This window comes from Brassica rapa, chromosome A09 (genome assembly GCF_000309985.2).
Source record: "Brassica rapa cultivar Chiifu-401-42 chromosome A09, CAAS_Brap_v3.01, whole genome shotgun sequence".
NCBI lineage: Eukaryota > Viridiplantae > Streptophyta > Magnoliopsida > Brassicales > Brassicaceae > Brassica > Brassica rapa.
Window position 1 is genome coordinate 5,438,555 of NC_024803.2, and position 22,463 is coordinate 5,461,017.

Here is a 22,463-nt window from a genome sequence, read left to right on the forward strand (position 1 = left end):
ACACAATCAATCATTTCTTTTCTGTTCCTTACTATCACCAACTTACATTACATTGTGCTTATTTTGTAGGGTGAAAAGATTCATGCTACGTGCAAAAGGAATCACATTCAAAGTGTTCAAAGAAAACTACCACTGGGGAAATGGCGTGTTCTCACAACGTTTACCGTTTCCCAAGCAACAGGGCAATATCGGCCAACCACCCATCCATACAAGATGACGATCAGTGATGAAACTGTCATTACAAATTCTGACATAATTGAAGATGACATCTTTCTATCTCTTGCCAAATACGAAGACATCATTGATGGGACCTTAAAGACCCACTTCCTTATCGGTAATGCCTATATGTCGATCTTTCTTACCATTTAAAACGAGTTTTGGTTTTTGATTTCAAATTGTATACTAACATGTTCTTTTCTTAAAGATGTCATGGGAAAAATTGTAAGCCTTGAACCAGTTCAAACAGTGCAAGTGAAAGGAGAAGACCGGAAGAAAGTTCAGTTTCGTTTGGTTGACTCAAGGTACGTTTTGGTGGTGAATTGTTTTCTGCTCTGTTGTCTTTTACGTGCACTAATTGCTGTGTTTTGTTCAGTGGTAAGGACATTGCATGTTGCTTGTGGGGAAAATATGCTGAGCAATTGGAGAGTTATGTTGAACGTGAACAACCACTGATCTGTTTGATCAGATTCGCCAAAATAAGTTTCTATAGAGGTATTATTATTACAGTGTATTCATGTTAGATCTTCACTTATATTGTACATCTTTTATGTGCTCAATTCTATATAAATGTTAATAGGTGAGGTGCAAATAACAAATGCATTTGATGCATCCATTGTTTATCTTGATCCAACATTGAAAGAGGCATTACAGTTCAAGGAAAAGTAAGTTTTCATCACCTAACTTTGCGATTTGGTTATATTAATATTTACTGTGACATTTGATATTTCTACATTTATGTATAGGCTGATGGAAGACAATCTCCCTCTTTCTCTTATTGAGAAGAGAAATGGTAAGAAAGAGGTTGTTTTACAAGAAGAGGACTGGAATGATCTTGAGATCAAGACAATATCTGAACTCTTTCTTGCAAATCAGGTTATCTTCATTATTATGAGTTTTTATTTAGAAAGTTATTTAGTCTCTTTAGACTTTTCTAAACATAATATGGTCATAATAGAATTAATCTAAAGGTGTATATATAATTGTAGGTGGAGAACTGTAAAATCATTTGTTCAATAGAAGCTATTGACACTGATTGGTCGTGGTTCTATTTTGGGCATAAAGGTTGCAAACATCGTGCTATTAAAACTGGTAAGATTGTGCCTGAAAGGTCAAACAATGATAACAAACAACTCTGGCATTGTGGGAAATGCCAAGCTAACATCACTGAAGTGGTACCTGTGTAAGAACATTTTTTTCAGATCTTAGTAGTTTAATTCATATTTCTTTTTATTTCTGACCATTCTAAATAAAAGTGCGTTTACTCTAATAGATTCAAGCTTCATTTGATTGTGAGGGATGACACAGAAACATGTAAGTTGATGTTGCTTAACACTGTTGGTATGACCATTGTTGGACATGAAGCTGTTGATCTGTGGGATGGCTCCTATGATGAGGTAAAGTTTGGTTATTGCTCGTAAATTAAATGAAAAAAAATATTTTAATTTTGTAACCTCTACACAGATTGAAGATCCAGACCAGCTACCAGAACCTATCAGATATTTAGTTGGAAAATCTTTTTGTTTTGGCATTTCTGTAAGCTCTGACAATGTGACCAATGGGGCAGAAACATTTAAAGTTCTTGAGGTCTGGTCTGGAAATGAAATTCTTCAAGTGGAATCCCAATCCGAGCCTAACTCAATGATTGGCACATCATCTTCTACCATGTCTTCGTGTGATGTGAGTTTTTTTCCTATATTATACATACATCGTAATGTTTGTATTTATCTTATATTATAATTTTGATGAGGTTTTAATTTTGTATTTTAGGTGTTAAACCTACAAATGTTGTATTCAAAGAGGTGTTTGCTAATCTGGAAGAATATGTTTGACAAGGTAAATGTGTTTTTATTTACTTATAATCTATTAGTTTTGATCCAAACATACACAAATAAGTTATTTTTTTTTTCTTATTTTTGCCAATGCAGGTTTAAGATGTCTACAAACAAGATAGGCGTAGTATCTGTATTTGCTATTCATTTTGAAACCTAAGCCCTTTTTCTTATTATTTTCTGGTGTTTTTTTAGCTCAAAGAATGAGTTTTACAACTATCTATTATTTTAGACGTTGTTGTTGCTATTAAGTAAGTTGGTCATAACACAATCATCCAAACAACATGCAATTTATCAATTATGAGATCAAGTTCAAAGGAAACAAATAACTATAACTATTGACACGATCGCAAGAACAATACTATATGTCCGCTATATTCATTTAATCTTATGACCTAACCGATAACCAATCTGTCTAATAACTTAACTTCAGCAAGAATTTACTAACCTTGACCCTTTTTAACCCGCTCTGTCGTCAGCTTCATTGTAATCTTTGAGAATATCTTCAAAAAACTGAATTCTATTACCTGCAAACGATATATTATGTTCAAGTAAATAAAAAATCTCAGTCAAGACGTTTACTTTACTAATATCAATCATCTTATTATCTTTACAAGGGTATATAAAAATCAAGCAATCTAAACAATCTCTAAGTACTTTACAACTCACAGGTATTTTGAGTCTGAATAATAAAGAACTTATCTTTTTTTTTTTCATGTCGGCTTCCCCTTTGGTGTTTACGGATCTGCTCTCCTCTCGATCTCGATCACAATTATAACTCAACTCTTATCACAAAACATCACCACAGCCGCATCCGACGTTTCTTCAATTGATGTATTGCATGTTCACTTTTGCTTCGGCTATGTCTCGATTTCGTACTCAATCAAGAAAACTACGAACAGGAGACACAAAAATACATTGCGTTAATCTAAAACAGAGTATAACGAATTGATCTTTAAAAACCGTATACAGAGAAATTTGTACCTTGATACTGTCCATTAATCCATTCATAACATCTTCTAATTCAAAATCCCTAATAAACCGTCTGAGCTTCTCCTGTTGAACTCGCCGAATATATCCCTCTGTTTGGCTTTTCTTTCGATGAGAGAGTTTTTTTTTGGTCTTCTAACTGGTTTTTTTCCTGCGTAAAGTTGTTAGATATCTAATTGGGCTTTTGTTATTAAACTTTTCTCTTAAATGTTTATCATCAGCAATTTATAAGCCCATATAATAGATTAGATATATATTCGGATTACAACTATATATTATCGAATTTAGGTTCTAAATATGTACATATTTTTTAAAACCATGGAGATCGATTTTAATGATATACATAAATTCTGTCAAACTATATTTTATCTATAACTAAATAATGTTAATAATCAAATATGTACTTATGCATTTATAAATATTAAAACATAATATTTTACCTCATGCAAGTGAATGAGTATAGTAATTTATCAAATATTTTTTTATTGACTATAAAATTAACAAACTACCACACACAAACTATATGACTAACAAAAATCTGTTTCAACCATTTAGATATAAATAACTAATGTAATTCATCATTAACATTTTTTACATCACCATATAATATAAGATATTTAATATAACAATTACATAATCTATAATAAACATAATAACAATTCAAACCGAAAACGAACACCCGCGCGGGCGCGCGGGTCAAGGTCTAGTGTTATCAATTATTCCCCAAAGCCCTAATTAAAAGAAGAAGAAAAAAAGCCTTGGAGAAGAGGTTTAGGGTGTTGGTTGGGGTAAAAGCCTTGGAGAAGAGGTATCTCTTTTTTTTTCCCTCCTCTGTATATATCTACTCTGTTTCTGCACCTTCTTACAACGATGTCATATCACATTCACTCGATTGGGTTATAGATTTGATGACTTAGGTCTGAATGATATGGTTTTTATTGATCATCCCCGGGATCGAACTCTTGGTTTTACTCGATGTTTGATTTAGGTTGTTGTTAACTGCTTGATATTTGATTTTTTCTAATTGGGAAACCTTGAATGATGCAGAATCATGCCTACGTTTTCTGCTGCCGTTTTTGATACAACACTAAAGGATCATCAGCAAACGAAAGCAAAAACATTCTCTTGTCTCTATGCCACTCCTAAAGAGATCCCACTTCCTTATTCCCCGTATTCCTCCCCTCCATCTCCCTATATCGTCAGCCACAAAGCACGCAGACCTGCTCCTCTTTTCACACAATCTCTCTTCATCTGGTGGGGAGTTTTATGATGCTCGTGATGGTAACTCTCTGCACCTTTTCTTTTTAATTTTTTCTAGCGTATCAGTGCTTTTTATTTTTGCTGTGAAGTAGCCTTTTTGTCTTACTGTGTTCCTTTTCCAGAACTATCAACCGACAGCGGAACGCCGAGTTCAGTTAACAACATGGAAGCTGAACTGAGGTTGAGTTTGCTGATGGAAAGCGAGAAGAGAAGGCAAGCAGAGGAGACTCTGGAGGAAATGCAAGTTCATTGGCGGAGGCTCCGACAGCAGTTGGCCCATGTGGGTCTGTTCCTTCCTCTAGATCCCACCAGCACCCAATACAGCATGAACATAGCAGATGAACTACGGTGTCAAATCAGAGTTCACCAGGTTTGTCTCTGACTCACTAGACATTGAGTTGGCCAAGGCAGAGGTAGAGATGGAGATGACTTCTGAACTCGAAGCTAAGAAGTTTGAAATCACCCAGTTATCTAACCGCCTTCACTATTCCGAGACTGTAAACCAGGAAATGTCCCAGCGCAACCAAGAGGCCATAGGTAGGAGAAACAAAAAGTCGAGAATATTCTTTTTTATATATATTATGCTCTTTAATATCTCACAATGCTTAAAACTTTGTTGATACCAACCAGAGGATGCAAGACGAGAGAAGAAGAAGAAGAGAAAGAGGAGGCAGAGATGGATTTGCGGATCAATTGCAGTAAGCATCACGCTTGGTGGTGCAGTCTTGGCTTACCCTTCCGGAAATTCATTGAAACCTCAGCCGTCACCAATCAAATGAGGCTCCCTAGTCTGATACTTAGGAGGAAGAAGCAAAAGGTTTAGGCCTTTTTCTGAATATGGTTTGCTTTTTGTACCTAAGTTTCTAGAGATTTTTGAATATGATGAGGAAAATCACTCGGCAGCTTCATGCTGCGACCGTATAAAGGATCATTGTTCACATACCAATTTTGTTACTTCGTGGCACGAAGGGTTTCTGAGCTCCAATATATAGTGGAGGTATTAATTTGTGACTTAATTATAGTTAAGGGACTAAATAGAAAAAGGTAAAACGGCGTCGTATGAAGATCACATATCGTTCCTCGGCTAATCTCACAAACCAGTGAGAGAGGGAGCTACCAATCCGAAAATGGCGGCCTCTCCGAATATTCCACCCACTCTTTCCCGCTACAAATTCTTCTCTACGTCCGTCGTTGAGAACCCTAACTTCTCTCCACATCATCACAACATCGATAACCGTCGGCGGCGGAGACTGATCAAATCGCATCTTCAAGCGCAGAACAATACCACCGCTATCAGCTACGGCGCTCCTCGGACGGAACTCGCCTCCTCGAAGAAGCTATGGATCAGGCAGCAACGAAGCTTCAGCGAAACGGAGGTTGAGCAAGGACAATTAGGAGATGATGAAGAAGAGCTAGAGGACGAGGCGAGCCTGCTCTCGTTGAGCGTGAAGCCGGACAGAAACATGGCGTTGCTCGACGATTACGAGATGGAGGAGCTTGGCCACTCTCCTCCTGATACCAATCATCGCAGCGGTTAGTTAGTTAACCTCCGTTTATATTCCTCATAGGAAGATTAGTTTCGTTGCTGACTAGGATGATGATGATGATGTGTTAGGATACGTGGCGGTGGTTGGGATGCCGAACGTGGGGAAAAGCACGCTTTCGAATCAAATGATTGGTCAGAAGATCTCCATTGTTACTGATAAGCCTCAAACCACCAGGCATCGGATTCTCGGTATCTGCTCTAGCCCTGATTATCAGGTTTGAATCCTTAAACGATTCACAGATTATCTGGAAATTGATATAACATAAGAATATTAAGGAGCAATCTTGTGTTGTGTTGCACAGATGATACTTTATGATACGCCTGGTGTAATCGAGAAGAAGATGCATAGGTTAGATACTATGATGATGAAGAATGTGCGTGATGCTGCCATCAATGCTGACTGCGTTGTTATTCTTGTTGATGCTTGTAAAACGCCTGCTAATGTATTATGCTGCTTCTCTGATTTTTTTTTTTTTTAAGTGATGTTTGAGTATTCCGTCTCATAGTTGTGGGTTGTGTTTATGTGCTAGATAGACCAAGTCTTGAAAGAGGGCTTGGGAGACCTCGAAAAGAGGCCACCCATGCTTCTTGTTATGAACAAGAAAGATCTCATCAAACCTGGTGAGATTGCCAAGAAACTCGAGGTTAGTTTTCTTGTGTGTAGCTAGCTACTGTCCATGAACCTTGGTTATGACGTCGATATTTGGTGGAGTCATGGTAATTTCCTTTGCTTAATAGACGCTGCAACTCTTTGCAGTGGTATGAAAAATTCACTGATGTTGATGAAGTTATACCTGTGAGCGCAAAGTATGGACATGGAGTAGAGGATGTGAAAGAGTGGATCTTATCCAAACTTCCCTTTGGTCCACCTTATTATCCCAAGGTATTATTGGAAAAAAAAAATAAACTCTCTCCTTTGCTTTAGAACAGAGCTTGTTAACTAATTTGCTTAATATTGTGAGGTGCACATGCAACAATTTGCTTCCTTAATATTTTTACGGGTATTGGACTTTGTAGGATATTGTGAGTGAACACCCAGAGAGATTCTTTGTTGCTGAGATCGTTAGAGAGAAGATATTTATGCAGTACCGAAATGAAGTTCCTTATTCATGCCAGGTAAATTGGCAAGTTCTTCAAACATGGTTTCTTCTCTCTTGAGTCATGTTTTCAAAACCTGGTTTCTTCTCTCTTCGATATGGCAGGTGAACGTGTTGAGCTACAAAACTAGACCAGCTGCAAAAGATTTTATTCAAGTGGAAGTAGTGGTTGATAAAAATTCACAGAAGATCATCCTTATAGGAAAAGTAAGTTTACAACCCTTAACACACAAACGGTAAATACTGATTTGCTTTGAGCAGTCCTTGTTTCTGGGCCTCTCAATATAAAACGGTGTGGCTAGGTTTTGTGGACATTCATAATAAAATGCATACTAACATGTAAATGATTGATGAAACTGCAAATTGGGTTTATAAGCTGACTTATTTAGCTGAATGGGTTTCAATGATTGATTTTGTGGACAATCATAATAAAATCCACACCATGTAAATGATTGATGAGACTGCAAATTGGGTTTATAAGCTGTTCTGCTCAGAGATCAGTAAGGTCTCTCATCTGAATACAAGTTTAGTGCTGAGTAATTTTAGCTGAAATGGGTTTCACTGTGGTACTATAGGAAGGGAAGGCTTTGAAGACCCTAGCAACTGCTGCTCGACTTGACATTGAAGATTTCCTTCAGAAAAAAGTCTTCCTTGAGGTGCTTATAAATGTTCATAGAGTATTATTATTGATTATATGTATTCATTTGCTGAGCATGATAGATTACATATAAAATGGGGAATGAAGGTGGAAGTGAAAGTGAAAGAGAATTGGAGGCAAGATGAGGGACTTCTCAAGTACTATGGATATGGAGGACAGATCAGAGCTATGTAAGTAAGTAAGTAGTGTGTCGTGATCTGTTGCCTTCAAATGGGCTATTATGAAGAAGATTAGAAAGAGCAAATGGTAGGGCTCAGGTCAGCTTTTTTTCCCCATTTTGTTTTGTTTGTATTTAACCGATACGGCTCAGCCTCAGGTTAGCTTTTGTTTTCAATCTCAATCCAGCGATGCATTTGAAAATTAAAACTCCTTTTACTTCTTTTGTTTTGTTCCACTAAACTAACCACCGAATATTTATTTCATAATCACATATAGTAGACTCTCAACCTACTATTTAATAATTAGTAGGTAAATTTTACTTTACTATGGTCATGGGCTAAAGCTCATAATACATTAGCTTTAAACGCCAAAATTTATATTAAAATTTTGAAAGATCAAAAAATTGTTGTGTACAGGTTTATGAACAATTTTTTTTAAATGTTTAGACAACCAACCACATAGGACCGCACATACGTGATTTGTGGCGGTGATAAATAGTAGAGTGAAGTGTTTGTGTCTGTCTGTGTTTGGTTGGGTTTAGATCCGCTTATTGCGCCTATGCCTCTTCTGGCTGCCAAAGTGTTGAGAGTGAGCTTAACAAACAATTTTACTGATAGACAATAAATTTACGTACTTTTGCTTTGTCGTCAACCCAACTGCAAAATCTAGAGAGCAACAACGGCACATGAGCTTCTTTATTATTTCTTTTGTCTCTGCCTTTAAATCAAAATGTAGAGTTGCCGCCCCATAATAATAAACAAATAAAGTTAAGAGGGCGCTGTCTGAATACTATCCATGAATGGGAAGACGCGTGGGTTGCTGCCATAACAGCCTACAAAATGCTGCCATGTGTAACGTGATCCGATACTGAAGCAGTGATGCATGAATACGGTTACGCTTGCGTGTTAAGTGGGACTCACTCGAATTTTCTCAGCCTTGATTCGGACCAGAATTAGCGGAATCACCTGCTTTGCTTCCTACTTAAACACCTTTTCAAAGTGTAACTTTAACTGATACTATGAGATTGTACCACAGTATTTTGCTTATAGCTTAACAATTTGAATGTTGAGAAATAACTTCCAGTAAATAATCAACCACTCGTAAAATTGCATATAAATATTCCCAATACATGAATATGCGTGTTTAAGACTCTTAAATGAGATTAATGCTTTAAAACGGTTATAGTTCGTGTCCATAAATACCCACTTTAAGACAGGAGAGAAGAAGAGTGTAAGAGAGCACACAACAACTACAAAGAAGAACAAAATAAGAGAAAATGAAGCCTTTGTGTCTGATTATCTTCCTGTCGATCGTGATCCAACAAAGCTACTTGAAGCTAGGAGCTGATGCGTCTTCGAGGGATGGGTTCGTGAGAACAAAAGGTGTTCAGTTTAGCCTCAATGGCTATCCTTATTACGCTAACGGCTTCAATGCCTATTGGCTCATGTACGTCGCCTCCGATCCAACCCAAAGGCCTAAGATCTCCGCGGCCTTCCAAGAGGCCTCTCGCCATGGACTGACGGTTGCTCGAACCTGGGCTTTCAGTGACGGCGGTTACAGGCCTCTCCAGTATTCCCCTGGCTCTTACAACGAGGATATGTTTCAGGTAATGCCACTACACTAAGAACATGTGTGCTTATATCAGAGATTAAATTCTCTCACACAAACTAATTATTAAGATGAAACCAGTTTAAGTTTCTCTCTTTAATGCTTTGGGCAAATTTGAGGTTCTCTGTTTAGTCTCATTTAGTTTTTTTAGTCTAAGGATCTTGTGTCCAATTATTATTTCTAAAGATTTGATATTTTTTCTGGTGAAAAGGGTTTGGATTTTGCGATAGCTGAAGCAAGAAGGAATGGTATAAAGATAATACTCAGCTTTGCTAATAACTACGTGAGCTTTGGAGGGAAGAAGCAATATGTGGACTGGGCTAGAAACCAAGGCCGTCCTGTATCTTCTGAAGACGACTTCTTCACAGACTCTCTTGTTAAAGATTTCTACAAGAACCATATCAAGGTTTTATTCTCTCACTTGTATACATTCAACATAAAGCAAAAAGAAAAATGATGGCTTTGTCACCTAAACCTTTTGAAATCCACTGCAGGCTGTGCTGAACAGATTCAATACTTTTACCAAAGTTCAATACAAAGATGACCCGACCATTATGGCTTGGGAGCTCATGAACGAGCCTCGTTGCCCCTCGGATCCAACCGGAAGAACCATTCAGGTTTTCACCTTAACATATTATCTTAGCTTGTATAGTCTTTTTTTTTATTGATCTAACTTGTTGGTTTTGTTTTATTTTTCAATTTTAAAACAGGCTTGGATTACTGAAATGGCTGCTCATGTGAAATCACTAGATACCAACCACCTGCTTGAAGCTGGCCTCGAAGGTTTCTACGGCCAGTCCTCACCTCAAAGCAAGACTCTGAACCCACCAGGCCAGTTTGGAACAGATTTCATCGCCAATAACCGCATCCCTGGCATTGATTTCGTCACGGCCCACTCTTACCCTGACGAATGGTTAATGCCCCCATAAATGTGTTTTTTGACCCAGTCAGTTAGAGAATAAAAACACTTCTTCAACGTTTTTTTTGTTTCTTCAGGTTTGTAGACGCAAGCGAGCAATTCCAAATGGAGTTCTTAAACAAATGGGTGGACGCACACATCCAAGACGCTCAGAACGTTCTCCGCAAACCCATAATCTTAGCAGAGTTCGGTAAGTCAACTAAGAAAGCAGGCTACTCTTCCGCGCAGAGAGACCTTGTCTTCAACACCGTGTACACCAAGATCTACGAGTCTGCGAAACGAGGAGGAGCGGCAGCGGGAGGACTGTTCTGGCAGCTTCTGGGCAACGGAATGGATAATTTTCAAGATGGGTATGGGATCATACTCGGCCAAAGCTCCTCGACGGTTAACGTTATCGCTCAGCAGTCGCGTAAGCTGACTTTGATTCGCAAAATCTTCGCGAGGATGATCGATGTGGAGAAATGGAAGAGAGCCAGAGGATATGGACCAGTAAGAAAAGGAGGTCACAATATTCCAAATTGACCACATTCAAGACAGTCTTCTTGTAACAGTGTTTACTCTGTTTTCGAAATCGTACGGTGCATGTTATTAGTGATAGAATAGTGATGCTTTATTAGTAGTTTAGTAATAATAATAAAAAAACTTTGAAATCTTTAAACAGACAGATTAATAGTGGCGGATGAGATCTCGTCTTTGCGATTGATGCTCTCCGAAAATAGAACCTCCGTGTTGAAGGCTTTAGCGGTGAAGTTGGTGTGGAATGGTCGAGCTCGGGTGTGTACCGGTCGATTGATCTTTGGAGGTGTCATCGGGGGTTTGCTTGATGCGGGGGTATCGTCACGGCTCGTAGTGGTGGCTCACGGGAGCGGAGATGCTCGGTTCGGTTTCTGGTTGCTAGGGTTTCGGAGTTGGGCTTTTGGGCCTTTGTTTATGTCTTTCTGTTGCCCTAGTTGGCTGGGCTTTGCAACTCTTTTGGGCTTGTCCCTTTAACTAATGAAATTGTTGACGGAAAAAAAAAAAACAGACAGCTTTTGGTAATGGTGCTTGGGAAATTATGTATGACGTGTCATTTTCGTAAGATAGTTTCAAGTTGTGTGACGGGTCGGTTCAAACGCAGCGGTTGCGAATGTGAAAGTTTGCAGATGCGGATGATTACGATTTCAAGTGTTATTAAGCGTTTTGTATGACTGACACAACGTTTGAAAATTATTGTTTTTGCAGAATATTTGTGACTCGTTGATTATAAGATATTACATCAGTTTAATAATAAATTACCAATATTAACATATTATAATATTATAAAAATATAAAAATACACTATTGTAATAAAATATAATAATTATCAATATAATATGATTAATAATAATATTATCTTTATTTATTTAATTCTTTAAATTAGTTAAAATTTATAATTTTAATTAAAAAAAGTTTGAAGACTTATATTACAAATTTTAAAAGAATATTTTGTTTTGTTTTGTATATGTGTATATCTTTATATATGTATGAATATTAATTTTAAAAAATTCTAATGAATAGTTATTTTAAATTTTTTATAAAACAAATTATGATATTGTTTGTGAATTTAAATTAATATATAAAATATGTATATATTTTTATTTATAAAATTTCCATTCTAATTTTTAATTTTAAAATTATAAAAAAATTAAAAAAATTTCATATTTATTTATCAGCCCGCAACCGCACACACTAGATGGAACCATCTTTTAATTTTAAAAAGTTCATAGCAGTTTGAAACAGTTTGATAACGGTTTGTATGACTGTTTTGAAACGCTGTCAACCGCTACCAACCGTAAAAGATGCATAAATAGCGGGAACCAATGAAGCCTTAAACTAAAATAAACACCCACATTATGTAAAATAAGTACGATGTGTCGTTTTCATAAAATAGTTGGAAACTGCGTGCCGGGTCTCCACTGTCGTCTAGTCAAATGTTTTTACACCAGGAGTAAAGAAAACTGAAACACCCACTTATGACTGTTATGAGAAATGGCGGCAGATTCCGACAGTTTTGTACAGCTTCGGTTTCATTGCTTGAGAAACCTGTCGACAAGTTCTTACACGAAGCCCGTATCCCGAATCATGTGGTTTCTTTCGATACGAATTACCAGCTTCGACACCTCATAGATTCGGGGAATCTGCGAGATGCTCGCCAACTGTTCGACAAAATGCCACACAGAGATGTCTTCTCATGGACAGCCATCATTCAGGGATACGTAGCCGCCACAAACCACGACGAAGCGCTGATTCTCTTCTCCGCTATGCACGTCGATCCTCGCGTCTCAGCAGATACCCACGCGCTGAGTGTTGCACTCAAAGCCTGTGGTCAAAGCTCCAACCTTTCGTTTGGAGAGTCTTTACACGCTTTTGCGGAGAAAACTTCTCTGCTCAGCTCTGTCTACGTCGGAAGTGCTTTAATTGATTTGTACAAGAGAACCGGAATGATCGACAAGAGCTGCAGAGTTTTCACTGAAATGGACTTTAAAAATACGGTGACGTGGACGACAATCATAACGAGCCTTGTTCACGCTGGTCGCCACAAGGAAGGACTTTGTTACTTTACCGAGATGTCGAGGTTCAGAGAACTACCTGATACTTTTACTTTTGCTATTGCCTTGAAGGCTTGTGCAGGTTTGCGTCAGCTCAGATACGGACAGGGGATTCATACTCATGTGATAGTGAAAGGCTTTGGTGCTGTACTCTGTGTGGCTAACTCGCTCTTCACAATGTATACCGAGTGTGGGGAGATGCAAGACGCGCTGCTTTTGTTTGAGAGTATGATTGAGAAGGATGTTGTTTCGTGGACAAGCCTTATCACTGCGTATAGCCGTATAGGTCAAGAGGAAAACGCGGTTAAAACTTTCTTACTGATGAGAAACTCTGAAGTATCTCCTAATGAACAAACGTTTGCGTCCATGTTTGCTGCTTGCGCGAGTCTTTCTAGGCTCGTTTGGGGAGAGCAGCTCCACGGTAACGTTTTATCTCTAGGGATAGTTGATTCTTTGTCAGTTATCAACTCTATGATGAAGATGTATTCAACATGTGGGAGGCTAGACTCTGCTTCTGTTCTGTTTCGAGGAATGAGATGCAGAGACATTATCTCGTGGAGCACGATCATCGGAGGGTACTCTCAAGGCGGATTTGTAGATGAAGGTTTTGAGTATTTCTCGTGGATGAGACAATCAGGGACTAAGCCTACTGATTTTGCTCTCGCTAGTCTGCTGAGCGTTTCGGGAAACATGGCGGTTCTTGAGCAAGGCAGGCAAGTCCACGCGCTTTCGCTTCACCTCGGTTTAGAACAGAACCCCACGATACGCAGTGCGCTGATTACTATGTACTCGAAATGTGGAAGCATCGCAGAAGCTTCAAAGGTATTTGAAGAAACAGAAAGAGCTGCTGATATCGTTGCTTTGACAGCTATGACCAATGGATACGCAGAACATGGAAAGAGCAAGGAAGCTATCGATCTGTTTGAGAAGAGTCTAAACGTTGGTTTCAGACCAGACACTGTGACTTTCATCAGCGTCCTAAACGCCTGCGCTCATTCGGGACAGCTCGACGTCGGTTTTCACTACTTCAACCTGATGCAAGAGAGGTATAACATGAGTCCAGCCAAGGAACACTACGGTTGCATGGTGGATCTGTTGTGCCGAGCGGGGCGGTTAAGCGAAGCAGAGAAGATGATCAATGAGATGCCGTGTGAGAAGGATGACGTGGTCTGGACCACGCTTCTGAGAGCGTGTACGGCCAAAAGAGACATTGAACGTGGGAGAAGAGCGGCGGAGAGGATATTGGAGCTGGATCCTACTTCTTCTATTTCGCTCGTAACACTAGCTAATATATATTCGAGAACAGGGAAGTGGAAAGAGGCTGCAATTGTAAGGAAGAGTATGAAATCGAAAGGCGTGATGAAAGAGCCTGGATGGTCTTCGGTTTTGATCAAGGATAAGGTTTCAGCTTTTGCATCTGGCGGTCAGTCCCATCCACAATGTGAAGATATATACAGTATCTTGGAATTAGTAGTTCATAGATACGACTGTGCAATGAAGAGAGCTTTTGAGTCGATTCAAATTTGTGATCCTTAACTCTTTTAAGTGGTAAGGGTGATGATTACTATGTAGCTCAGACAATGTGGAAACAAAAGGAATACTATTAAAGCATTTAACTTGTCATCTGTCTTCTTTGGACCAGTTTAGTAGCACATAAACTGCAGAACCTAAGGCAGATGCAGCAGCAACCGTAAAGACGGCTATCTGTGACGAGGCAAAAGCTTGGAGAACAAGTGAGTTCCAAGTGATGTACCATAAGGTGGAGAAAACAGACCCCACGATCGCACCAACCATAACTTGACTGGTCGTGTGAAGCTTCTGAGACACCCTTAACCATGTCTGCATACAGTTAACATGAGTGTGCGTTTACATATTTCGTGCTATAGATATGAAGAGAGAGAGAGAGAGAGACTTACAAAGTAAGAAGCCAATGCGAGGATGAGGCCACTAAGGAACAGAGAGAGTGGATTGGCTCCAAGCCACTCCATAACTGGGGGAAACAATAAAAGAAAATCATCTTTTGAGAGTTTGAACAAACGCAAAGAAGAAACAAATTGAGTAGCTGCTAACCAGAGAAGAGGGTAAAGAGAGAGATGAAAGAATTGGACTGAGCATGAGAGGATGGCATGCCAGGATCAGAACGCGATGTTGCAACCGGTCTCTCTTGGTTAAGTATGCGTTTTAGAGTAACCGAAAGCAGAGAGTTGGAAATAAAGCCAATGACAGCCCACAAGGATGCACCATCACGTCGTAGAAGCAGAACCGATCCAAACAGAGCAGCTACAACCCATTTGCTCTGCCATTTAAACAGAGAGATTGTAATGTTTCATTATAGTCAAAACATTTTTGTGTGCTACAGAGAATTCGAATACCAACCAGACGATTAGCGGCGGCGTTGATCCCACCACCGACCAAATCATTCGACGGATTAGTAATGAAAGCATCTTGCTGGAGCGTCTGAAACCGTTCTTCTTCGCCGTCTCTCAAGGCATGAGTTTTGACTAAATAGGCCATAGTTTTAGGGGCAGAGAAAGAGCAAAGACTCCTCCTACTATTCATAGGAAAGATTAAGCTACATCTTCGAGGGGAACTAATGTAAGCTGGGGCAGAGGAATGTTGAAAATAAAAATTGCAGGTAGGTTTGTGGAAGAGAACAAGAGATGACGACGCTGCTGCCATTGCCATTTCCAAAATGAAAAGAATAGTCAAAATCGGTTACTATAAGAAGTAGGAACCTTTTAAACGTCCATCGTACAAACATTAACTCTTCTTCTCTACTGCGAACGTGTTTGTAATTTTCATGTTGCTTTTAAAAGGGGCATACGTGATCGTTTGCTATAGATTGTCAAAAGCCCATAGCTATAGTCATCATTATGGGCCTATTTTGCTCATTTTCATAAATTAGGCCCATTAAAAACTCCTGCAACACTATAAGATTCTACTTTGCTTCTTCTTGTGATTATGTGGAAGGAATTTGTTCCTTTTGATTAAGCCAATGGATATGGGGGAAAAAGAAAAGAGAAAAAAGAAAATTGATGATGAATATATATGTGTTAGCAAGTTGATTGAATTGCTGAAACTCGAATATGACCAAAATAATGCATCAACGGTGTGAAGGCCGTGTACACGTCGTTTATGCTTCAGAATATTATTAATGTCTCATCGTTTCGGAACATTTGTTGCTTATTTTCGATTTTTCTAGACACTCACTACATGTGATAAATAAAAATTATTTTGATATCCTAATATGAAAAGTTTATCTATATTGGAGGTCGAATATGCTTAACAAGCTTTGCACTGGAAAATAAAATAAAAAATGGAACAAAAACATTTGACCAATTAAATTAATATACGTATACTTATAAATATATTCTTGGTTATCTTTTATAGTTTTTATATATTCATGCTGATGTGTAAATAGATTCTCGCACGTAAAAGTTTTCCAGTTTAACTCACATTACTATATTTTAAACTATTTATTTTATCCAAAAATAATAATCAACTTTCGATTATAGCTTTTGATTGTGGACAGTGGATATTAGAAAATGTTATAATAGTAAAAGCACCGAATATCTCAAACAACAACAAAAACTCCATATGTTTCCTGGCTTAAAGGCATAGTTAATTTACTTTACACAAGAATGTTCTACTCTCTTCATAATATCACTTTTGATTGTTATGAGAGTTTATTTTTATCCATAACATTATGGAACCTCTGTTATAGAAAAATCTCGAATCCAAAACTAAGCGATGATAGTCACGTGACAGTTAGTTTTGATCTTTCATGTCAATTTTTATTGGAGAATCTTTAAATGAATAATAAATTCCTAGTAAGACTGTAGACAAAATAAATTACACGAGGTTACAAACTGTAGTTTAGGTTGGAGACTTGGAGTGTGGCTTTCCACACGCCAGATCGTCTTGTCGTTGGAGGTGAAAACTGGGTGTATTTTTTCTTTTCTTTTCTTTTTTGTGCAACTGTGTATATTATTTCGTTATATATTACTAGTATTATTCAAAGATGTCATGATGCGTCTATCATTCTGACAAACTCAATCTAAAAGTACAGTTTTACACAATGTTGTGCCAGAAAATGAAGAAGACTTTGAGTCAAATATGGGAAAAGTAAGAAGAAGACTTTAAATACGGTATCGTGTCGTACCAAATAGTCTCTGAAATTCATGATGATTTTTGTCACTGACCACATTGCTTACAGTGGTCAAACCTTTGAATCAGGGTCTCAACAATGAAACAATTAACAATCTACTGCCCTACTTCCTACTCCTATGAATTATACTAGTATGGTACTTCATTTTTACCAAGTTAAATACGACAACAAAATCTAGTTATAAATTTTATACTGACACAAATCTTCGCGTGCGTGCAAGTGTGTGCCTGTGGATATTAGAATGATGCTCGGATGGTATTACTTACGAATTTAAAAGTGAACTAATTAAAGTAAGCATATATATTATGTGTATATATATCTCTCATAGTCGAACCAGCCTGTGATATCCATTAGCCAATTATCCCCTAATTAGGACCATTATTTAGAAGATTGCTAGTGATCCTAGACTCCTAGTAATATTTTATGAAAATTATGGCAGTAAATATTGATTTATTTCTTTTTTTTTGGCAATAAATATCGTTAAACTATTGTGACTACGTATTTCAGCCGGTCCAGTATATAGATAAGGTTATTCGCAATAGGATCTCATGGCCTAGCTATCCAATAAACTAGTGCATTCTTAACTTTGTTCGCGGATATAATTCACTTACACTCTTTAAACATTTGTTTCGCAATAGGAGATCTGATCGTTTAAACATGTTATCATTCATAAACACATTGTCGACGCTTGTAAAAAAAACGTATTGTAAACGTTTTAGCTGATCAATAAATATCACAAATTAAACAAATTGTTGAAACGTTGTACCTAGTTTTATTTTGTTTCCTATTGTTGTTGCCCTGATGGTGATAAAGAAAAACATGCAGGACTATACTAGTGGCTAATACTAATTGTCTGCTTAATAACACATTTGATTGTCAATTCTGCGTGTAGGGCAGTAGGGGTGTAACCTTCTTCGTAGTTTCTCTTATTTTTTCTTTTTTGTTTAAAAACCTTTTTCTTTCTTCAGTTTCAAGTACATACTAAGTTTTATACAATCCGGCCGAGATGTCGTTCTTTAGCTGTTGAGAGAGTGAATGAGAGTGAGACTGTGAGAGTCAACAGTTGGTCTCACTTGACATTAATATTTTCACGTTACATGAATCAGTTAAGAAAACTTAATCTATTCATATTAGAACTCCAGTCTTTGTCAGTTTATCAGGTAAGTTTAGTTGTAACGTCGCATTGAACACTAATTCTTGTGTGTTTTCTCCGATCCGGTCAACTCTCCGGCCCCCACCGTTTTTGTCTAGTCACCGACATACATTACTTCTTAATTTAATGCTACATCTTGTAGTAAACAAGCTAATATTTTTGTTTTTTTGTTTGTTACAGCAATCAAATTATCTCCCTACTCATTTGTCCTTGTTGTCGAGAAACATTAAACAGCCGATTAAGGATCATCCTTGCAAGATAATATAAGTCATGAGAGGAAGCATATATAGTTTGCATTTATTTAGTAAGAGCAAGTATTTATAATGTAAACGAGACGGTGAAATGCACGAGAAATAGAGTAATTAAGCAGATAATATAAAAATGAAGAATAAAACGGTGGAATGCACGAGAAAGAGGGTTAAGCAAATACGAAGTGGTACACTCTAACAGCGGTGGGTTTATACGGATGCCATACGCATCATGTGAAACCCCTCAAAAAGAAGAAAAAAAATGCACTGATTTCTCTGTTACATCACCTTTTACAATTTTGCTCGGTCCAATTTTCTTTTGGTTGTTTTACGAGTATATATATTATGAGTAGTTGAAACTCATATTTTTATTTTTTAAAATGAAGTTACTATTCAAACCTAAAATAGGTTTTAGAACATTTAGATGCTTCTCTATTTTGAGAGACCTTAGAGTTTAGATCAAGACAGAATCAATGTGTTCTAAAGTGATGTCTATTTTTTTTCGTCTACTATACTTATTATGCTAAAACCAATATTCGATCCTTTTGATATAAAGTAGCTTAAATGCTTACATACGAACTAAAAATATATTACATACGCTATTATCTTTACAAAAGTAATCTACTTTTACGTTTAGTTTCTTTTGTATTGATCTTGACAATGGAAAATGTGAACATTTTACCACAATTTACATTAAACAAGCAAATATAATTTGTTCTAGAAACCTATAAGACCCCTGAAATGAAACAGATGCAGTGCTAGTTGAATTATATATCAGATACAGGGTTTCACTTTGGGAAGTGTGCATCCATTTACAGATAGATGAATATGTAAAATTATGAATAGAGGCTTCACCACTATTTTGGTTCCATTTGCAGTAATAAATTTTACTCAGACAATTCAACCTCAAAAATTGTAATGATTAACGGGAGATGTATATGTAATTTTATCAATCAAAATTAGAGAAAAAAATGACCTCTTCTTTTCGAAAGGATTAAGAATTTTTACTGCTAATTATTTTGGGGGTATTTTAAATAGATATTTTATAATAGGGACAAGTGGTGTTAGCAGAGGGAATAATTATTGGAATGTATATATCTAAGTTAGATATATATATATATATATTATATATATATTTATAAAAAAAGGAGGGAAAGTGACAATTATTTGAAGAATTTTTTTTTAAAAAATGGGGAGAGAGTATGGTAAGGACTAAGAGCATCAGCATTGGAGGTTCACTAGGGGGGTTCACACGTTTTTCAAAAAAAAAAAATATTATAATATGTAACAGTGATGATCCTGGCTCTCCAAACCTCTTCTGTATGAACCTGGGTCATAACTGTTCAGCGGGCCCCACGCCACGTGGCGGCCCGCTATTGGTCAATTTTTTTTTTTTTTTTTTTTTTTTTTTAAAAAAATAACAAACGAAAAAAAAAAATAATAATAAAATATTCAAATTATGAACCCCAACCAGGGGTTCATCAATGCGGATGGTCTAAGGAATGAAGATGATATGAGTCTATAAAAGAGAGATATGTGGGAAGAGGCACGCTCCACTTTTCTCCACCTCTCTTCCATCTTTATCTCTCTCTCTTTCTTTACACTGTTCGTGTGTGTGTGAGTAACTTTCTTTCTTCCTCTCTCAAAATGGATTCGTTCACTTTCGATAACGTGAAAGCAGAGAAAGCCAAGGCGCTGCGGCGATACAACCGCTTCCGCAGTATCGGACGTTTCTTCCGCGCCGCTGAGGTCTGCGTCGCCGTCATCTTCATCCTCTGGACATTTACGCGCCTTCCTTTCGCCGTCCAAATCTCCAGAGAGTTCCTCCGCCGCATCGCCGGCGTCATATCGACTCCACTCTTCGTCTTCCTCTTCGGGAACTGCATCGTCGTTGCCCTCCTCGCCAAGTCCTCTGTGGAGGAGAACAGAGGATCCACCGCCTCGGACGCAGAAACAGAAATCTACGAGGCGTTGGTGAGATCCAAGCCGTCCGATGAAGAAGGAGAAGAGTTGGCGGAGGAGATCGTTTACGACGACAAAGAGGTGGTGGTCGTCGCTGACTCATCAAATAATAATATTCCTCACGGCTTGGAAATAGATTCGGACACGTGCCCCGTTTCTGATGAGCCTAAGGAGTATGGAAGAAGCAAGTCCGATGTGTGTTTAAATCATATGGTCATCCCTAAACCTTCTTCTCTCCAGAGATCGGAGACTGAAAAGTGCATTAGGACCGATGATATTAATAATAATAACAATAATAATGATGATGATAATATGAATAATTATGCAGAGGATAACCTTAGCAACGAAGAGTTTCAGAAAACGATTGAAGCCTTCATTGCCAAACAGTTGATGTTTCGTCGCCAAGAATCTTTAGCCGTCGTCGTCCACAACAAATCCTAATTATCAAAAAAAAAAAGAGAAAAAAAGAAGAAGGCATCAGATTCTATTATATAGCAGCCGAATCAACACTACGTAACAAACAAAGTTTTGTTAACCATATATGGAATCTTATTTCAATATTCCAGGCTAGTGTGTAAAAAAATCTCATCAGTTCTCTCTATGTACAGTAGTAATTAGTTGCTTATCAAGTAAGATATAATAATATATCTTTTTCTTTACTTGTTGTTTTTTTAGTGACTCGTCTCTTAATCATACAAACTTGAAGTAGAAATGTTGTCTCGTAACTATGTAAATTATGGCTTTACCAAAACCCCATTTTAATTAAAAAATAACTAGTGTTATCCACGAAACAATCGATTTAGGTCTGTGTTTTTGTCTTTGCATGAAACCAACGTCGGGGCTACTTCAGAAATAACCAGCAACTGCGTTAAGAAACAAATAGCTATCTTCACATTATTAATATACTATTAAACCTATATGTCACTCAACATGTAATATATTTATATGGAGTTTTCAAGTCCTATAATCGGCATAGCCTTCGACATCTTTATTTCAGACATGAGCCAATCACTTGACCAATGATATTTGTGTTGCCTATTTATTAGTTGTATCAGTTCTTACACTTGTTTTTCTTCTTACACAATAGTACTTCGTTCATGATGGCGTTTTGTACTTTTACACCGAGTAAAGTCTCATGCCTGAAATAATTAACCCTGCAAGAAATATCTGCTAGAGCATTTTTATTGATAGGATTTCCAAAATACAATGTTTTTTTTTTTTTTTTTTGAACTGCCCAAAATACAATGTTTTAAGATACTTAAGTTATATAACTAGATTTTACTGATATAAATAAACTAAATTAGATTTAAAAAAGCATGTTTTAATAGTTCATGGGTTTCTCATAAATCCTCATATGAGAATCCTTTCTCACTTTTTTATATACAAAACAAGCATAGACAATAGACATGGCCGCATAATTGGCAAACGTGGTGTGGTTATAGTAACGGAGAAACTAGATGTTGTCTAAAGAAATTAAAGATGTGGTAAAGGGCTTACAGCTGTGAGTACCGCCACCTGGGTTCGAATCCCGGCTACTGGAGAATTAACATTTCGGCATCGCCAGGGACAGAGGACCGACACGTGGCAACACGTGACTAGTCTGGATCACTTATGTGGGGCCAGGATACCTCTGTATAATTCAAAAAAAAAAAAAAAAAAATGGAAAATATATAGTGAGATGGGTAACAATCGAAAAGAGGGTACATGCTTAATTATTGTATATCTTTACTATTGTCTTAAATCGAAGGAAACTTCATTCTTAATGCCTCAGGGGAATGATTGATGGTCTAGTAAGTAATCTCAGTGATCTCATAGTCTTCGATTATACGATTAAAAAAATATAAAATTCAATAGAATAGTAGTATTAATTTGCTGAAGCGGCCGTGTTTCTGATGGGCATTGGCACCAAATCATACTGTAATGATTTTGAATGCAAAAAGTTAAATCATTTTCACTTTTATGCAGACACCCACGCAGGAAAATTAAGAAGAAAAGTGACTTTATTTTTCACTAAGTCCCGTAATCTCTGCCCTACTAAAATAAAAGTCGGTTCTTTCACCCTTCTTTTGACAGATTTAAG

The 22,463-nt window shown here is 37.4% G+C and overlaps 7 protein-coding genes and 2 long non-coding RNA genes across 10 annotated transcripts; 6 read left to right on the top strand and 3 right to left on the bottom strand.

Annotated features, from left to right (window-relative positions):
• The first annotated feature begins 213 nt into the window (after positions 1 to 213).
• On the top strand, positions 214 to 2,150 carry LOC117128413 (replication protein A 70 kDa DNA-binding subunit-like). The gene is made up of 10 exons (XM_033280710.1): positions 214 to 334; positions 425 to 521; positions 593 to 711; positions 797 to 881; positions 963 to 1,092; positions 1,206 to 1,399; positions 1,490 to 1,613; positions 1,681 to 1,896; positions 1,987 to 2,052; positions 2,145 to 2,150. The coding sequence occupies exons 1-10, from the start codon at positions 214 to 216 to the stop codon at positions 2,148 to 2,150; spliced, it is 1,158 nt and encodes a 385-aa protein (XP_033136601.1).
• Positions 2,151 to 2,764: 614 nt separating this feature from the next.
• Positions 2,765 to 3,840, bottom strand: LOC103848139. Its single transcript, XR_628978.3, has 2 exons — positions 3,033 to 3,840; positions 2,765 to 2,940 (listed from the first exon to the last, which is right to left on the bottom strand). It is a non-coding gene; the product is annotated as an uncharacterized LOC103848139 (long non-coding RNA).
• A 125-nt stretch (positions 3,841 to 3,965) lies between these two features.
• Positions 3,966 to 8,021, top strand: LOC103837691 (GTPase ERA-like, chloroplastic). Of its 2 annotated transcripts, none has more exons than XM_018654889.2 (11): positions 3,966 to 4,319; positions 4,421 to 4,835; positions 4,929 to 5,831; positions 5,914 to 6,059; positions 6,147 to 6,287; positions 6,375 to 6,488; positions 6,602 to 6,727; positions 6,862 to 6,960; positions 7,047 to 7,148; positions 7,517 to 7,597; positions 7,662 to 8,021. In XM_018654889.2, the coding sequence occupies exons 3-11, from the start codon at positions 5,426 to 5,428 to the stop codon at positions 7,722 to 7,724; spliced, it is 1,278 nt and encodes a 425-aa protein (XP_018510405.2). In that variant the 5' UTR covers positions 3,966 to 4,319; positions 4,421 to 4,835; positions 4,929 to 5,425; the 3' UTR covers positions 7,725 to 8,021. The 2 variants fall into 2 exon arrangements, with proteins under 2 accessions (XP_018510405.2, XP_009112305.2); XM_009114057.2 differs by having other exon boundaries at positions 3,982 to 4,319; positions 7,687 to 7,981.
• Positions 4,172 to 5,077, top strand: LOC103837690. Its single transcript, XM_033280711.1, has 4 exons — positions 4,172 to 4,319; positions 4,421 to 4,542; positions 4,637 to 4,835; positions 4,929 to 5,077. Exons 1-4 carry the CDS (start codon positions 4,172 to 4,174, stop codon positions 5,075 to 5,077), a joined length of 618 nt encoding a protein of 205 aa, XP_033136602.1.
• On the bottom strand, positions 7,822 to 8,671 carry LOC108869883. Its single transcript, XR_001956398.2, has 2 exons — positions 8,393 to 8,671; positions 7,822 to 8,329 (listed from the first exon to the last, which is right to left on the bottom strand). It is a non-coding gene; the product is annotated as an uncharacterized LOC108869883 (long non-coding RNA).
• Positions 8,672 to 8,917: 246 nt separating this feature from the next.
• Positions 8,918 to 10,943, top strand: LOC103837689 (mannan endo-1,4-beta-mannosidase 7). Its single transcript, XM_009114056.3, has 5 exons — positions 8,918 to 9,364; positions 9,578 to 9,772; positions 9,861 to 9,983; positions 10,077 to 10,279; positions 10,363 to 10,943. Exons 1-5 carry the CDS (start codon positions 9,035 to 9,037, stop codon positions 10,805 to 10,807), a joined length of 1,296 nt encoding a protein of 431 aa, XP_009112304.2. The 5' UTR covers positions 8,918 to 9,034; the 3' UTR covers positions 10,808 to 10,943.
• Positions 10,944 to 11,772: 829 nt separating this feature from the next.
• LOC103837687 (putative pentatricopeptide repeat-containing protein At3g47840) lies at positions 11,773 to 14,895 on the top strand. The gene is made up of 2 exons (XM_009114054.3): positions 11,773 to 14,400; positions 14,495 to 14,895. Exon 1 carries the CDS (start codon positions 12,277 to 12,279, stop codon positions 14,386 to 14,388), a length of 2,112 nt encoding a protein of 703 aa, XP_009112302.1. The 5' UTR covers positions 11,773 to 12,276; the 3' UTR covers positions 14,389 to 14,400; positions 14,495 to 14,895.
• Positions 14,434 to 18,585, bottom strand: LOC103837688 (lipid phosphate phosphatase epsilon 2, chloroplastic). The gene is made up of 4 exons (XM_009114055.3): positions 15,229 to 18,585; positions 14,923 to 15,148; positions 14,769 to 14,842; positions 14,434 to 14,691 (listed from the first exon to the last, which is right to left on the bottom strand). Exons 1-4 carry the CDS (start codon positions 15,535 to 15,537, stop codon positions 14,473 to 14,475), a joined length of 828 nt encoding a protein of 275 aa, XP_009112303.1. The 5' UTR covers positions 15,538 to 18,585; the 3' UTR covers positions 14,434 to 14,472.
• Positions 18,586 to 19,917: 1,332 nt separating this feature from the next.
• Positions 19,918 to 21,042, top strand: LOC103837686. Its single transcript, XM_009114053.3, has one exon. It carries the CDS (start codon positions 20,069 to 20,071, stop codon positions 20,822 to 20,824), a length of 756 nt encoding a protein of 251 aa, XP_009112301.1. The 5' UTR covers positions 19,918 to 20,068; the 3' UTR covers positions 20,825 to 21,042.
• Positions 21,043 to 22,463: the final 1,421 nt, after the last annotated feature.

Bases quoted from the DNA above. Each gene is read 5' to 3' on its own strand.
- LOC117128413 (XM_033280710.1), top strand. From the start codon at position 214: ATGACGATCAGTGATGAAACTGTCATTACAAATTCTGACATAATTGAA. The intron at 522-592 runs GTACGTTTTGGT...TGTTTTGTTCAG, and splicing joins TTTCGTTTGGTTGACTCAAG to TGGTAAGGACATTGCATGTT. The intron at 1,614-1,680 runs GTAAAGTTTGGT...ACCTCTACACAG, and splicing joins GGGATGGCTCCTATGATGAG to ATTGAAGATCCAGACCAGCT.
- LOC103837690 (XM_033280711.1), top strand. From the start codon at position 4,172: ATGCCACTCCTAAAGAGATCCCACTTCCTTATTCCCCGTATTCCTCCC. The intron at 4,543-4,636 runs GTTCATTGGCGG...TGAACATAGCAG, and splicing joins AGACTCTGGAGGAAATGCAA to ATGAACTACGGTGTCAAATC. The intron at 4,836-4,928 runs GTAGGAGAAACA...GATACCAACCAG, and splicing joins GCGCAACCAAGAGGCCATAG to AGGATGCAAGACGAGAGAAG.
- LOC103837691 (XM_009114057.2), top strand. From the start codon at position 5,426: ATGGCGGCCTCTCCGAATATTCCACCCACTCTTTCCCGCTACAAATTC. The intron at 6,288-6,374 runs GTATTATGCTGC...TTTATGTGCTAG, and splicing joins CTTGTAAAACGCCTGCTAAT to ATAGACCAAGTCTTGAAAGA. The intron at 7,598-7,686 runs GTGCTTATAAAT...TGGGGAATGAAG, and splicing joins AGAAAAAAGTCTTCCTTGAG to GTGGAAGTGAAAGTGAAAGA.
- LOC103837689 (XM_009114056.3), top strand. From the start codon at position 9,035: ATGAAGCCTTTGTGTCTGATTATCTTCCTGTCGATCGTGATCCAACAA. The intron at 9,984-10,076 runs GTTTTCACCTTA...ATTTTAAAACAG, and splicing joins CAACCGGAAGAACCATTCAG to GCTTGGATTACTGAAATGGC. The intron at 10,280-10,362 runs GTTAATGCCCCC...TTGTTTCTTCAG, and splicing joins CACTCTTACCCTGACGAATG to GTTTGTAGACGCAAGCGAGC.
- LOC103837687 (XM_009114054.3), top strand. From the start codon at position 12,277: ATGACTGTTATGAGAAATGGCGGCAGATTCCGACAGTTTTGTACAGCT.
- LOC103837688 (XM_009114055.3), bottom strand. From the start codon at position 15,537: ATGGCAATGGCAGCAGCGTCGTCATCTCTTGTTCTCTTCCACAAACCT. The intron at 14,843-14,922 runs GTTAGCAGCTAC...TGTTTCCCCCAG, and splicing joins TCTCTTTACCCTCTTCTCTG to TTATGGAGTGGCTTGGAGCC. The intron at 14,692-14,768 runs GTAAGTCTCTCT...AACTGTATGCAG, and splicing joins TCGCATTGGCTTCTTACTTT to ACATGGTTAAGGGTGTCTCA.
- LOC103837686 (XM_009114053.3), top strand. From the start codon at position 20,069: ATGGATTCGTTCACTTTCGATAACGTGAAAGCAGAGAAAGCCAAGGCG.